The sequence below is a fragment of the Oncorhynchus nerka genome, linkage group LG22, assembly GCF_034236695.1.
Source record: "Oncorhynchus nerka isolate Pitt River linkage group LG22, Oner_Uvic_2.0, whole genome shotgun sequence".
NCBI classification, from domain to species: Eukaryota; Metazoa; Chordata; class Actinopteri; order Salmoniformes; family Salmonidae; genus Oncorhynchus; species Oncorhynchus nerka.
In genome coordinates, this window is record NC_088417.1 from 43408980 (window position 1) to 43424921 (window position 15942).

Genomic DNA, 15942 nt, shown 5'->3' on the forward strand with positions numbered 1-15942 from the left:
GTCGAGGGACTGGAGGGGGCATAGGCTGAGATGAACTCTGCCTTGTTGGCCGCAGATCGGCAGTTCCAGAGGCTACCGGAGACCTGGAACTCCACGTGGGTCGTGCGCGCTGGGACCACCAGATTAGGGTGGCCGCGGCCACGCGGTGTGGAGCGTTTGTATGGTCTGTGCAGAGAGGAGAGAACAGGGATAGACAGACACATAGTTGACAGGCTACACAAGAGGCTACGCTAATGCAAAGGAGATTGGAATGACAAGTGGACTACACGTCTCGAGTGTTCAGAAAGTTAAGCTTACGTAGCAAGAATCTTATTGACTAAAATGATTAAAATGATACAGTACTGCTGAAGTAGGCTAGTTGGCAGAGGCTGCGTTGTTGACTATGTAGGCTAGCTGGCAGTGTCTGCGTTGTTGACACTACACTAATCAAGTCGTTCCGTTGAGTGTAATGGTTTCTACTGTGCTACTGTGCTGCTATTCGGGGCTAGCTGGCTAGCTAGCAGTGTTGATTTACGTTACGTTACGTTGCGTTAAAAGAACGACAATAGCTGGCTAGCTAACCTAGGAAATCGCTCAAGACTACACAATTATCTTTGATACAAAGACGGCTATGTAGCTAGCTACGATCAAACAAATCAAGCCGTTGTACTGTAATGAAATGAAAAATGTGATACTACCTGTGGAGCGAAGCGAAATGCGACCGGATTGTTGAGTGCGGAAGTTCTGTTACGTTAAGGACGACGAATAGCTGGCTAGCTAACCTCGGTAAATAAAGATAATCACTCTAAAACTACACACTCTAAACTACACAATTATCTTGGATACGAAGACAGCAAAGACAACTATGTAGCTAGCTAACACTACACTAATCAAGTCGTTCAGTTGAGTGAAAGTTGTGCTGCTAATCGGTAGACGGTGGACTAGCTAACGGTAGACGTTAGCTAGCTAGCTAGCTGCAGGGCGGTGTAGACTGCGTTAGGACGACGAAATACGATAATTACGCAATTATCTATGATACAAAGACGGCAATGTAGCTAGCTAAGAAGAAAAATTGCTAAGATTAGACAAATCAAACCGTTGTACTATAATGAAATGTAATGAAATGTACTACTACCTACTACCTGCGGACCGAGTGCAGATGCGACCGCTCGCTCCAACCCGGAAGTCAGAATTTTATTAAGTATCGAAAGTAAATGTAATTGATAAAATATACTTAAGTGTCAAAAGTGAAAGTATAAATCATTTAAAATACCTTATATTATGCAAACCAGACGGCACAATTTTCTTGTTTTTATTTTTTTTACGGATAGCCATGGTCACACACCAACACTCAGACAAAATTTGCAAACGAAGCATGTGTGTTTAGTGAGTCCGCCAGATCAGAGGCAGTAGGGATGATGTTCAGTTGATCGTGCATGAATTTTACGATTTTCCTGTCCTGCTAAGCATTCCAAATGTAACGAGTACTTTGGGGTGTCAAGGAAAATGTATGGAGTAAAAAGTACATTATTTTCTTAAGGAATTTAGTGAAGTAAAAGTAGTTACAAATATAAATAGTAAAGTACAGATACCCAAAAAAACTACTTAAGTAGTACTTAAACGTATTTTTACTTAAGTACTTTACACCACTGCATGTTTGTTCAACATAATACATTTCTATTTGAACGTTGGACAACGTTGTGTCCGTCCTCTTGCTGAACGCGGCCCTGGCCTTCTCCCTACCTATGTGAAGCTAGCCACAATAACGAATTTGAGGTTCCCCTTCAAAATAAAAGTCTATCGTTTGAAAGTGATGCAAACAGATACAAATTTGAAAGATACAAAGAGTAGAATCATTCCATATTTGTACTAGATATAGCCCTTGATCATGACTCTAAGTTCCATTACATTACACATAAGAGTCATTGGACGAAGGCGTCTTCTGTAGGTGGGAGTTTTGTTTACAGCTGCAACGCTCGGTCTGAACATTAACACGCATCGCTTGCAGTACGGTTTTGAAAGCAGAAATAATAATAATTTTTAAAAGTTTAATTATACCCACCCTTATGGTTCTTGTACGGCCATATTTCCTTGTTACAGCGCTTGTTAACGGAAAACAGACGGAAGACAGAGTGGATTACCTGTGCTAATTAGCTATCTGCATCTTCAAACACGTGTGTGTAAACGGAAGACGGGCGCCACAAACGTGTTGTCACTGAAAAATACTGTTGGCTGCAACTGTTAAACCCGCTTATATAAGTGTGTAGTTTGTACAGTAAGTGTGTATTTTGTATTTGTGAAATTATTTTGATGTGATATTAAAGTACAGGGATTTATGTTTCTAGAACCGTATTGCAATTGAGAATCGACTCACTGTTTTGGCTTCCAGAGACAATTTTCCCTTTCTACGGAACATGGAAGGGCCTTGGACTAAGGAGTAACGTTTAGGCTCCTTTTGTCCAATATTGGGCTAGACTAGATAATGCTAGAGAATGTTACTTAATTTAAGATTAAATACAATAATGAATGAGTTTGACAATAAACAGAAAACACTGTTTAAATGACATTGTACTGCACTATACAGCCTTAGCTATGAATTGTGCACCCTGAAACAAGGTATCAGCTTACACAGTGACACCCACACAAAACAATTCTCAGGAGTTTCCACAAATATTAGCAATTTAGCTCTTATTGCAGGACTTTGACTGTGGGAAATCACCTTCACAGTCAGCCTGTGGGAAATCACCTTCACAGTCAGCCTGTGGGAAATCACCTTCACAGTCAGCCTATTGTGCCTATTGAATATTCAAATTGCACTGTACAGCCTAACCTATGGACTGTGCACCCGTGGAATGGGGTATCAGCCTACTCAGTGACACCCACAGGTCATAACTATGTAGAATTTACACAAATATTAGCATCTTAGGACTCTAAAACCACTGAAATAAGCCACATTAGCTCACCAGTCAAACCTCTGCTATATTTCACAGTGGTTTCAGAGTCATCCAGTAAGAATTAAGATGCACATATTTGTGTAAACTCTACATAGTTCTGATCTGTGGGTGTCACTGAGTAGGCTGATGAAAAAACATTAACACAAATTAAGATTTGTATTTTTTCTGCAAATTTTAGTCCCACTAAGCCAAAACCAGATGGGATGGTGTATCGCTGCAGAATGCTGTGGTAGCCATGCTGGTTAAGTGTGCCTTGAATTCTAAATAAATCACAGACAGTGTCACCAGCAAAGCACCAGCACCCCCACATCATAACACCTTCTCCATGCTTTACAGTGGGAAATACACATTGTCTCACAAATACACCATGTCTCACAAAGACACAGCGGTTGGAACCAAAAATCTCAATTTTGGACTCCAGACCAAAGGACAGATTTACACCGGTCTAATGTCCACTGCTTGTGTTCCTTGGCCCAAACAAGTCTCTTCTTCTTATTGAAATCAAATCAAATCCAATTTTATTTGTCACATACACATGGTTAGCAGATGTTAATGCGAGTGTAGCGAAATGCTTGTGCTTCTAGTTCCGACAATGCAGTAATAACCAACGAGTAATCTAGCTAACAATTCCAAAACTACTACCTTATACACACAAGTGTAAAGGGATAAAGGTTAGGTCCTAATCCAGGCACTTGTCATCTCCCGTCTGGATTACTGCAACTCGCTGTTGGCTGGGCTCCCTGCCTGTGCCATTAAACCCCTACAACTCATCCAGAACGCCGCAGCCCGTCTGGTGTTCAACCTTCCCAAGTTCTCTCACGTCACCCCGCTCCTCCGCTCTCTCCACTGGCTTCCAGTTGAAGCTCGCATCCGCTACAAGACCATGGTGCTTGCCTACGGAGCTGTGAGGGGAACGGCACCTCAGTACCTCCAGGCTCTGATCAGGCCCTACACCCAAACAAGGGCACTGCGTTCATCCACCTCTGGCCTGCTCGCCTCCCTACCACTGAAGAAGTACAGTTCCCGCGCAGCCCAGTCAAAACTGTTCGCTGCTCTGGCCCCCCAATGGTGGAACAAACTCCCTCACGACGCCAGGACAGCGGAGTCAATCACCACCTTCCGGAGACACCTGAAACCCCACCTCTTTCAGGAATACCTAGGATAGGATAAAGTAATACTTCTCACCCCCTTAAAAGATTTAGATGCACTATTGTAAAGTGGCTGTTCCACTGGATGTCTTAAGGTGAACGCACCAATTTGTAAGTCGCTCTGGATAAGAGCGTCTGCTAAATGACTTAAATGTAAAATGTAAAATGTAATAAAGAATATGTACATAAAGATATATGAATGAGTGATGGTACAGAGCGGCATAGGCAAGATGCAGTAGATGGTATCGAGTACAGTATATACATATGAGATGAGTATGTAAACAAAGTGGCATAGTTCAAAGTGGCTAGTGATACATGTATTACATAAAGATGCAGTAAATGATATAGAGTACAGTATATACGTATACATATGAGATAAATAATGTAGGGTATGTAAACATTATATTAAGTAGCATTGTTTAAAGTGGCTAGTGATATATTTTACATCAATTCCCATCAATTCCCATTATAAAGTGGCTGGAGTTGAGTCAGTGTCAGTGTGTTGGCAGCAGCCACTCAATGTTAGTGGTGGCTGTTTAACAATCTGATGGCCTTGAGATAGAAGCTGTTTTTCAGTCTCTCGGTCCCAGCTTTGATGCACCTGTACTGACCAGTAGTGGCTCGGGTGGTTGTTGTCCTTGATGATCTTTATGGCCTTCCTGTGACATCGGGTGGTGTAGGTGTCCTGGAGGGCAGGTAGTTTGCTCCCGGTGATGCGTTGTGCCGACCTCACTACCCTCTGGAGAGCCTTACGGTTGTGGGCGGAGCAGTTGCCGTACCAGGCGGTGATACAGCCCGACAGGATGCTCTCGATTGTGCATCTGTAGAAGTTTGTGAGTGCTTTTGGTGACAAGCCAAATTTCTTCAGCCTCCTGAGGTTGAAGAGGCGCTGCTGCGCCTTCTTCACGATGCTGTCTGTGTGGGTGGACCAATTCAGTTTGTCTGTGATGTGTACGCCGAGGAACTTAAAACTTACTAACCTCTCCACTACTGTTCCATCGATGTGGATAGGGGGGTGTTCCCTCTGCTGTTTCCTGAAGTCCACAATCATCTCCTTAGTTTTGTTGACGTTGAGTGTGAGGTTATTTTCCTGACACCACACTCCGAGGGCCCTCACCTCCTCCCTGTAGTAGTGGTTTCTTAGCAGCAATTCAACCATGAAGGCCTGATTCACACAGTTTCCTCTGAACAGTTGATGTTGAGATGTGTCTGTTATTTGAACTCTGTGAAGCATTAATTGGGGCCGCAATTTCTGAGGCTGGTAAATCTAATGAACTTATCCTCTGCAGCAGAGTTAAGTAATTAATTTGCATTTTATTGCATGACATAAGTATTTGATTACCTACCAACCAGTAAGACATCTGGCTCTCATAGACCTGTTAGTTTTTCTTTAAGAAGCCCTCCTGTTCTCCACTCATTAGCTGTATTAACTGCACTTGTTTGAACTCGTTACCTGTATAAAAGACACCTGTCCACACACTCAATCAAACAGACTCCAACCTCTCCACAATGGCCAAGACCAGAGAGCTGTGTAAGGACATCAGGGATAAAATTGTAGACCTGCACAAGGCTGGGATGACCTACAGGAAAATAGGCAAGCAGCTTGGTGAGAAGGCAACAACTGTTGGCTCAATTATTAGAAAATGGAAGAAGTTCAAGATGATGGTCAATCACCCCCGGTCTGGGGCTCTATGCACGATCTCACCTCATGGGGCATCAATGATCATGAGGAAGGTGAGGGATCAGCCCAGAACTACACGGCAGGACCTGGTCAATGACCTGAAGAGGGCTGGGACCACAGTCTCAAAGAAAACCATTAGTAACATACTACGCTGTCATGGATTAAAATCCTTTAAAATCACACTTAAAAATCATACAATGTGATTTTCTGGATTTTTGTTTTAGATTCCGTCTCTCACAGTTGAAGTGTACCTATGATAAAAAATTACAGAGCTTTACATGCTTTGTAAGTAGGAAAACCTGCAAAATCGGCAGTGTATCAAATACTTGTTCTCCCCACTGTAACTATAACAGGTTAGCAAGTCAGACATTTCCGAGTTTCCTAGTTCCAAGTAGTACGTGAACGTGGCATAAGAACCACCACACACGGAAGACGACAGCCATCTGTGACCATAGCAACAGAGTAAACTAACACTTTTCATGTGTGGAAAAGTGAATCGCTATAACACCGTAAGCCTGCATGAAAAGTATTTACAGACTACAGAAATTATGAACCCAAAAATCGATTAGAAAACAATGTTTTGTATTGTTAGATGTGACTCTGCAAACCTATAATGTTAACTAGCTAGCTAGAGTGGCTGGCTAGCTGATCTGTTACATGTACGTGCTGACGTATATCACCACGCAGGCTACGTTGTGTCGAGCATGGTTTAATGAGCCTCAACCAATGAAAATGTATGGTGGGCAAGACCGGCCTAGGCCAACCACACCCAGTTCCATGTGCCGTGGCATGGGGTATTTGGACCCGCCCCAGCCGGTTCCCACTAGCTTCTATACACGTGCCAAACTCATTCCATGGAGGGCCGAGTGTATGCAGGTTTTTGCTCCACATTTGTAATTGATTGATTCATTAAGGTCACCAATTAGTAAGGAACTCCCATTATCTGGTTGTCTAGGTCTTGATTGAATTTAAAAACTCCAAAACCCGCTGATACTCGGGTCTCCGCGGAATGAGTTTGACACCCCTGCTCTATAGGCACTGTAATATATTAGCACACTGAGGCAGGGATGCTTTGTAAAATAACGTTTATCTGATGTCATGGTTCAAGTGCAAGTACAGATGATCATATGTAGTAATTAGTGACAGCGCCACCATCAGGCACTCCAGGAAAATACATAATTTTATATATATATATATATATATATATAAACTCAGCAAAAAAAATAAACGTCCTCTCACTGTCAACTGCATTAATTTTTAGCGAATCAAAAGTAACAGTCAGTATTTGGTGTGGCGACCAGCTGCCTTAAGTACTGCAGTGCATCTCCTCCTCATGGACTGCACCAGATTTGCCAGTTCTTGTTGTGAGATGTTACCCCACTCTTCCACCAAGGCACCTGCAAGTTCCCAGACATTTCTGGGGGGAATGACCCTAGCTCTCACCCTCCGATCCAACAGGTCCCAGACGTGCTCAATGGGATTAAGATCCGGGCTCTTCGCTGGCCATGGCAGAACACTGACATTCCTGTCTTGCAGGAAATCATGCACAGAACGAGCATGGGAAACAGTGTTTAAACCCTTTACAATGAAGATCTGTGAAGTTATTTGGATTTTTATGAATTATCTTTGAAAGACAGGGTCCTGAAAAAGGAACATTTTTTATTTATTTATTTTTTACAACATAACATAGACCACAATTGTCATCACATTGTTATTATTAATATCTTTTAAAATTATTTTTAATTATTTTCTTCTATTTTTTATTTGAGTCTTTTCAGTACTGATGGTGTTTTGGCATTCTGATAGTTGATTTCACTGGTGTGTCAGTGTTTACATTGTTGCTTTCCACTGTTTGTTTTGGTGTTGTTGGTGCTGGAGAACACACAGGTGAGTAGTTTTCTTCCAGGCTGACACTTGTTTCAGGTTCTCTTTCCACCAGATAAGGTAAGTCCATTATGGTTTCTGAGTGTGTTGTTTCATGGGTTTGTAACAGGTATTTCTGGTTCCTTCTGTAGATTCGTTTTGGTTTTTGTACTATGTATGATCTTGGCTGGTTACGTTTTCCAAGTGCAATTGCGGGTTGCAATTTGTTGACTTGTCGGATCCTTACTTGTTCTCCTTCCTTCATGACCGAAAGCTTACGAGTGCCTTGGTCAAAGTAGTGTTTTTGTCTCTGTTGTCTGCTTGTGAGACGGCTCCTGACATGCTTTAACAATCTCTTTGAATCCGTAATCTTTGCCTTCAGCCTTCTTCCCATTATTAGTTGTGCAGGTGAGAGACCTACTCCGTCCAGGGGTGTGTTTCTGTAGTCGAAGGAGAGCTATGTAAGGATTTCCGTTGCTGTCTTGTGCTTTTTTGTACAGGTTTTCACAGTCTGAACTGTTCTCTCAGCTTGGTCGTTTGACTGTGGAAATCTAGGGCTCGACGTGACATATTTGAACTCCCAGCTGGTAGAGAACTCTGACATTTATTGACTCACCAACTGTCTTCCATTGTCGGAGAACAAAACGTCAGGCACCCCATGCCTTGCAAAGATTGACTTTAGTGCCGTAATTACGTGTTTCCTTGTTGTTCCACTGAGCTTGGAGATTTCTGCGTATTTTGTGTAGTAATCCACACATAGTAGATATTCTGCGTCGTTGTAATGGAGGAGGTCCACTCCAACTTTGGCCCAAGCTCTCTCTGGGACTGGATGAGACAAGCTCCCTTTGGTTGTTGTTTTTGTGTGTGTTGCAGACTGCACATTCATCTGTTTAGCCATGCCTGGCCAGAACAGAACATCCCTTGCTGGTTCCTTACATTTCACGATTCCCATGTGTGCTTCATGGATTTTTTTCCATAATTTCTTCTCTCATTTTCTGAGGAACGACAGGTTTTGAACTTTTGAACAGCAGTCCATCTGAGTATGTCAAGTCCTCACTGAAGGTCCAGTAGTGCTTTATTTTCTTTGCAACTTTCTCTCTCATGTCTTGCTATCATTTTGTAACTGTTTCTGTGACCAGTCTTAACTCTTCATCTTCTGCTGGTGCTGTTTGAATTGCTGCCATTTCTCTTCTGAAACAGGAAGTTGATGAGCGATGTAGTTTACATCCAGCAATTTCTTTCTGTTCCTTCAGGTGTGCTCGGCTCAGTGCATCAGCAATGTGCATCTCCTTTCCTGGTTTGTATGTCACATGTAGACTCTGTCTCTGTAGTCTTATCAGCATTCTCTGCAGTCTAGCTGGTGCTTTCTAGAACAACTTCTTGAAGATTCCTTGTTTCCAAGGGCTTGTGGTCTGATTCCACCTGGATCTGGTATTGATGAAATACAGGTATTGATGAAGCTTCTCGCAGCCATACACTATCGCCAGTAGCTCTTTTTCCAATTTTAGCGTATCTCTTTTGACAGTCTGTGAGGGATCTTGACCCGTATGCAATTGGTTGACAATCTCGCAGGATGACAGCTCCCAAGCCTTCTGGCCTTGCATCCACAGATAGTGTCCGTGTTTATGTCACATCGTAGTACTTTAACACTGGCACATTACTGACGGGTGTTTTCAAGCTTTTGAAGCTCTGTTCCTTTGAAGACTCTCAGTGCTCCTTCCAGCAGATGTCTCAGTGGTGTGGTGGGATGAACTTTGAACTTTGTGAGATAATGCAAAATTCCCATGAACCTCTGAAGCGCTGCTTTGTCCTCTAGCTTTGGCATTTCTTGTGTTGCTCTGACCTTTTCGGATTCTGGTTTCAGGCATTCTTTAATTGATGATAACCTGCTCCAGAGTGCTCAGGACCTCAGACTGGGACAAAGGTTCACCTTCCAACAGGACAACGACCCTAAGCACACTCTCCAATTTTGTGCTAGATTTCCCTCTAGGTTCAGAGTAGTCGGTGGTCTAATTTGTTCCATAATGTTGAGCTTCCCTTTGTATTACTTTTTAACATCTGACACCATGTAATATATTAGCACACTGAGGCAGGGATGCGGGTAAAATAACGTGTATCTTATGTCATCGGTCAAGTGCAAGTACAGATGATCACATGTACGGTAGTAAATACTAAGAGCGCCACCCTCAGGCACTCCAGGTAAATACATGTGCGTACATGACAGGCACAAAGTCAGATTCCACAGCCACAAAGTCAACATTTTAGTAATTTAGCAGACGCTCTCATCCAAAGCGACTTACAGTGGTGAGTGACTTTTTCACACTTAGCTTTTTGGTCTTAATTAAGGTTAGGGTTAGGTATAAGGTTAGCGGTATGGTTAAGGTTAGGTTTAAAATACAATTTTAAGAGAAATTGTAGAAATGGGCAGGGTTCATTACTTTGTGGCTATAGAAGCTAGCGAGGACTGCCCCACCCTTGTCTTGCTCCTCCCTCCAACTGTTGGGTTAATGCTATACAGGGTTCCTTGGGACATCCCTACCTTAATCCCTAACACCTACCCTTACCTAACCTTAACCCTTACCAGGAAGAGTATCTGCTGCTTTCGCAACAGCTAGAGGGGATCCTAATAATATACCAAATACCGTAACCATTTTCAATTTGAACTTCAATAGGGTAGGGGCATCCCAAGGATACCGGATAGCAAGGACCCAACTGGTGGAGGTGTGTCATCCCATCATCATTTTTTCAATTAATTCTCCAATAGTCTATTACAGGCGTATAAACAACATCCGGTGAAATTGCAGAGCGCGAAATTCAAACTACAGAATTATAAATATTAAACTTTCATAAAATCACAAGTGTAATACATCAAAATAAAGCTTAACTTCTTGTTAATCCAGCCGCTGTGTCAGATTTCAAAAAGGCTTTACGGCGAAAGCACACCCTGCGATTATCTGAGGACAGCGCCCTGCATACAAAACCATGAAAAACATATTTTAACCAGACAGGTGCGACACAAAAGTAATATATAATACATTATATAATAAATGCCTTATCTTTGATGATCTTCTTCTGTTGGCACTCCAAAAGGTCCCAGTTACATCACAAATGGTCCTTTTGTTCGATAATGTCCTTCTTTATATCCATAAAAACTCAGTTTAGCTGGCGCACTTCAGTCAATAATCCACCCAGTTTCCCTCCATCAAAATGCATACAAAATGAATCCCAAACGTTACTAATAAACTTTTCCAAACAAGTTAAACAATGTTTATAATAAAACCTTAGGTACCCTAATACTTAAATAAATGATCAAATTTGAGACGGAGAATCGTTATTGTCTTTACCGGAGGAAAATACCAAAGAACGCGCTCTCACTCACACGCTTGGAAACACTACAGCCAAAATGGGAGCCACCTAGAAAGTTGAGCATTTCTGGCTCATTTATCCAAAAAACAGCCTGAAACTCTTTCTAAAGACTATTGACATCTAGTGGAAGCCCTAGGAACTGCAATCTGGGAGGACTTTGCCGTATAATAAAAGTGACAGGCATTGAAAATAGTGGTAGGCTGAATTCTTTTTTTTTGGGATGGTTTGTCCTCGTGGTTTCGCCTGCCATATCAGTTCTGTTATACTCACAGACATTGTTTAAACAGTTTTAGAAACTTTCGAGTGTTTTCAATCCAAATCTACCAATTATATGCATATCCTAGCTTCTGGGCCTGAGTGACAGGCAGTTTACTTTGGGCACGCTTTTCATCCGGACGTGAAAATACTACCCCCTATCAAAGAGAGGTTAACATGTTCTTCCTGCCACACACACACACACACACACACACACACCCTCTGCTATCCTTTCTGTGACATGACCATCAGATAGGTTTGAAAAAGTTAGACAATTTCAATGAAGAGCTTTTATGTACCATACACATAGAAATAAAGTAAAGTGCACAAGCCATTAGAAGTAAAAGGCTCATTACAGTGAGTGAATTACGTAATAAGGAAACATCATTGTTTAGTCACATAATTAGTCTCACATTTCCATAACAATTCATTTATACAGGTGTCATAATGTGTCTGTTTTTCTGTCTGTGGTCCAGCAAGTTGTTTAAAACAAGATCTGGAATAATGTTTGATGCACTTAATGAAAGTGCATGTTTTGAAATGACTTACATAGTGGATACAGCATAAAACAGTATTTATATGGGATACAGTATCTCTTTTAGGCAACTGTTCCAACAACAAACTCTCACAGTCAATGCAATATTCTCTTTCCCTTTATTATCTATTCTTGCAGATATGTGCATAATGTGTATGCATATTCACCCTCTAAAAATCTCTCCTCTCAACATCTCAAGTCCAGCCTGATGTGTCCACATGGAGTCCTCATAACATATCCTCTTCCACACTCTGAAGGAACAACAATACCACATGCAACACAAGCAATTACTGGATCACAAAACAAGTGTCATGCCACAGAATGAGCATTCAGTGATTCCTAGTGACTGATAGGGCTTTGAATGATGTTTTTCAACAATTCCAGAGTTGTCTTCCCCTGTCACAATTTTCTCAGCTCAGCGATGTGCAGTAAATATTTGGCTCTCAAGAGGGAAGTGGAAAAGTTGAAGATAATGGAGTCCCTGCTTCACCCCTCCTCCTTTTTCAAATCAGCTCCAACATGTTCCAAGACAACAAGCATTTGACTGACCATCTGAATGAGCAGTGTCTCTCTAAGTCCCCTTTTTGGACTCCCATTCCTAAAAATAAAATAAAAACAGGACACACATTTAGTGTTTGTACGTAAAGTACACCTATGAGGGCTGATCATGCTGTACGTTTGTCACAGTCTGCGTTCTGATTGTGATGTAGAACATTGAGACACAGTGCTACTTAATAAAACAGGCTAATGTCAATGGGTGCCCTGGATCTTGTTTTATGACAGCCTACCTTGGCTTTCTGCATGACGTTCCCCTTGCTAGATGAACAGATGGATGGGGGGCACTTCCGCATCTCCGCAGCACAGTTGACTGGCATGGATGCCTCAGTGTATGTGTTGTCAACTTTACTGATGCGGACCTGGACATACAGTATGAGGAAAGAGAAGTTGAGAATATCTGTTTATGGGTAAATAATACTACTTCGACGTACAATACTCATCAAAACACCTCAGATGGAAATACATGCTAAGACAGTAAGAAATCTTCAACATAAAAACCCTAATAATGCAAAGCAGTGTTGGGGTCAATTCAATGAATTCTCAATCAACTGAAACGTAGAAGCAATTTTTTTTCAAACCTTGGTCCATTTATCTTATTTTAAATTCAAATGACTTCCTGAATTGGTCGCCTTCAATTCGAATTGACCCCAAAGTATACGGTTTAGCTTATCTACAATAAACCATGGTCTAGAGTAGACTTGATATAACTCTTTGTGATGTGCTGTAGGCTAAGTTGTAGGCCAGGTACCTTTCTGGGTGGTTTGCTAGTGGGGGGTTTGCTCTCTGTGAGCGGCCCCAGCACCCCTCCAGCCAGGGACTTCTTTAGGTTCTCCTTCACCTCATTGAGACGCAGCTCCAGGTCCACCCGCTCCCCCTCCTTCCCCCTGCAGCTTTCCTCCAGCTGGGCCAAACGCTTCTCTAGCTGATTTTGCTGCTTACCTGAACACAGTCACACACAGCCATCCATTTATTAGGCTCCATGGCTCCTCAATATGTCTGAGTGATGAATTCCTATACTGTGGCCAAGCAGTAGGTGGACCATTAATCTATGCAAAATAAATGGTCTAGGTTTGCTCTCTCTATTTAAGGAAATTCAATCTGAGATTGAATGTGTTTTACTTTCTTACCTGTAACATCCTTCAGTTGTTCCTTCACCTCTTTCCTATCATTGCGTAATATGAGTAGGGCATTTTTTATGACCTCTCGCTCCTTCTCCATCTGTTCTTTCTCTTTCAGGTACCTTCTGGCATCCTCCTCGGCTCTTGTTTTGCCATACTTCCCTGATACATATTGATTAGCATCTAAAGACAGAGAAACCCCGAAAACACATTCTGAGTGGTCACATTTATAAATCATATAGGTATGATCTAGGCATAGTCTAAAAAGATCATGTCCAATTCCCCCCTATGTTCCCAGCATCACACACATTCTTGGCTGACCTTCGGGGGACTTACTGGAGCCGTGTCTCTTTATGGTGACTAAGGAATCCGCCTTCTCTATCTCTCTGCTGCTGGAGAAAGAAGAGTGGCGTTTCACCTGAGCTCCTGGTCTGGGTACTGGCTCCTCTGGCTGCTGTGGAGGGAAGCGTAGGGAAGGGGGATCGGGAAAGGAGATATGATAAGAAAGACAGGGTAACAGGGAGGGAAAGGTGTGTAGTGGAGAAAGATATGAGAGAATAAAGAGTTGAAAAGAGGTGATGGCCAGTGGTGAGAGAGAGGGAGAGAGGATGAACTCAGATGAACTCTGTCACTAATGTGTGATATAAGTAAAGTTTGGAATTGGAAAAGTTACTGGAAACTTACTGTTTTTGAGAAACTAGACTACAAGTTAAATAAACTAACCACTTCAAGTTGAGCAAACTGGAATGTGAGAGATTTATCACAAAGTATTACAGTCAAATTGTGAAAGCTGGATTGAATGAAAAGACTTGACACAGCCGGATACACAGTTGGATATGATTGTCATACTTTCCAGCAAAGGGTTTTCCCAAAAGAGTCCGGGCTGTGTGCGAGCTCTCTGTACTGCTTACACAACTCAGAACTTTTCTGAAAGAAGCTCATCAGAAATCATCCATGGAACACTATCTCCCCTCCCACATACACACAGAGGAGCCTATCGACTTTCAGCAGGCCTTCAAACTGCGCTAGAATAAAAAGCCCTCTGACTCCTACTCCCTGAGATATGAGAGGATCGTGGAACAGATCATTCATCAACTGGATCCTTTAAGCTTCAGCTGCAGTTAAAGGGTGGGACACAGACGTGCGGATTCATTCGATTTACTGTAAATCTCCTTACCAATACACCCTCATAAGGAACCTCATCATAGGTTCTGGTGTCTGTGGAGGCGCCACTGGAGGAGGTAGCCCAACTATGGGACAAGATGAGGAGGAAAGAGACGTAAGCGTTTACCAATAATGACCATCTAGCATTAGCAATGTACTCCCCTTACAATGTAAAGCACTTTGGGCATTTAGAAATGCTCCCAGGCCAAAGGGCCCCACTCTATCAGACTCACAGGAAGGAGTGTCTTGCTGCGTCTGTGATGTTAGTGATGGTGTCCACGTCCACATAGTCGTAGTGCAGGGCCTCTGGGGTAGTGGCACAGCCAGACTCTGCCAGCAGGACCCCCAGCCAGCGGCCCATCTCCTCTGAACAGCTGGCCTGATGGACACACAGAGACACATCACCACATGTCACTGATCCCAAAGGGGACTAGAACCCATGAGACAAACCGGAGATACTGGGCAAGAGATTTAAGTCTGTAATAGGGGAGAAAATATCATACATTGGGATAAAATACACACACACACACATACATACCTCCAATGCAGCCACCTCGTTGCCTCCTTGCAGGATGCGGAAAGCGAAGGGGTGCTTGGGCCCCAGTCCAGGTACGACCTCAGCCCCATGGAGGACCACAGCGCTGACGTGAGTACGCAGGTCACCCCTTTCTTTGTGCAGGTACAGTGTTCCACCCTTTACACAGCACCATCTCTCCCTCCAGCACTGGTTCACAAGCACATTCAGATAACCTGGGGAAAAGGGAAAGGAATACATACATATTCTCACTGTTGGACTTTCCATAAAGGTTATTATATGGGGAAGTGGAAAATAACAGATTTTAAAGGTGGGAGGACAAAAGAAAGATGAGAATAGTAACATAATGCAGAGTACATAATGTAGAGCCTGGGAGGCTGCAGAATCTCAATTTGTAACACATAAAGCTGCAGTAATAAGTAGCTACAACTAGCTATGCACAGGGTTCAGCCCAGAGATTATGACTGAGAGAGAGAAAAATGTCAAATATGACATGGATGTGCTCACCACAGCGGGGATTGTCGTCACGGTAGGAAGAGGTCAGAGTGTCTCCTGGGAGAGGAGGCTTCTTCTTAGAGAAACTGATGATCCTGTTGATCTTCCGTCCAGCCGCTCTGCTCATAGATCCTGTCAGCTCTGTAAACGCCCCCCTCTTCCCCTTCCCTGAATAGAAACACACAGTCGTTTACAAATGTGTCTGAAAACACTTTTTTTTTAGGATTCTTATTTACTGGAAGCTCAAGTTATAATGTGGCACAATATTTTTTGGGGGGGCGGTTGGAAGTC

General features: G+C 42.7%; 1 protein-coding gene across 4 annotated transcripts in view; it reads right to left on the minus strand.

Moving 5' to 3' along the window:
- Nucleotides 1–11521: 11521 nt before the first annotated feature.
- LOC115105207 (actin filament-associated protein 1-like 1) overlaps nt 11522–15942 on the minus strand; it is a 41758-nt gene continuing 37337 nt past the window's right edge. For 3 of the 4 annotated variants that reach the window (XM_029626950.2, XM_065007177.1, XM_029626953.2), the window contains exons 10-18: nt 15664–15819; nt 15160–15371; nt 14855–15000; nt 14635–14707; nt 13779–13911; nt 13467–13640; nt 13088–13278; nt 12570–12698; nt 11522–12379 (exon numbers count right to left, since the gene is read on the minus strand). In XM_029626950.2, the coding sequence (XP_029482810.1) occupies nt 12353–12379; nt 12570–12698; nt 13088–13278; nt 13467–13640; nt 13779–13911; nt 14635–14707; nt 14855–15000; nt 15160–15371; nt 15664–15819 (1241 nt within the window). In that variant the 3' untranslated portion in view covers nt 11522–12352. The remainder of the gene's footprint in view (nt 12380–12569; nt 12699–13087; nt 13279–13466; nt 13641–13778; nt 13912–14634; nt 14708–14854; nt 15001–15159; nt 15372–15663; nt 15820–15942) is intronic. The other variant, XM_065007178.1, reaches the window with a different exon arrangement.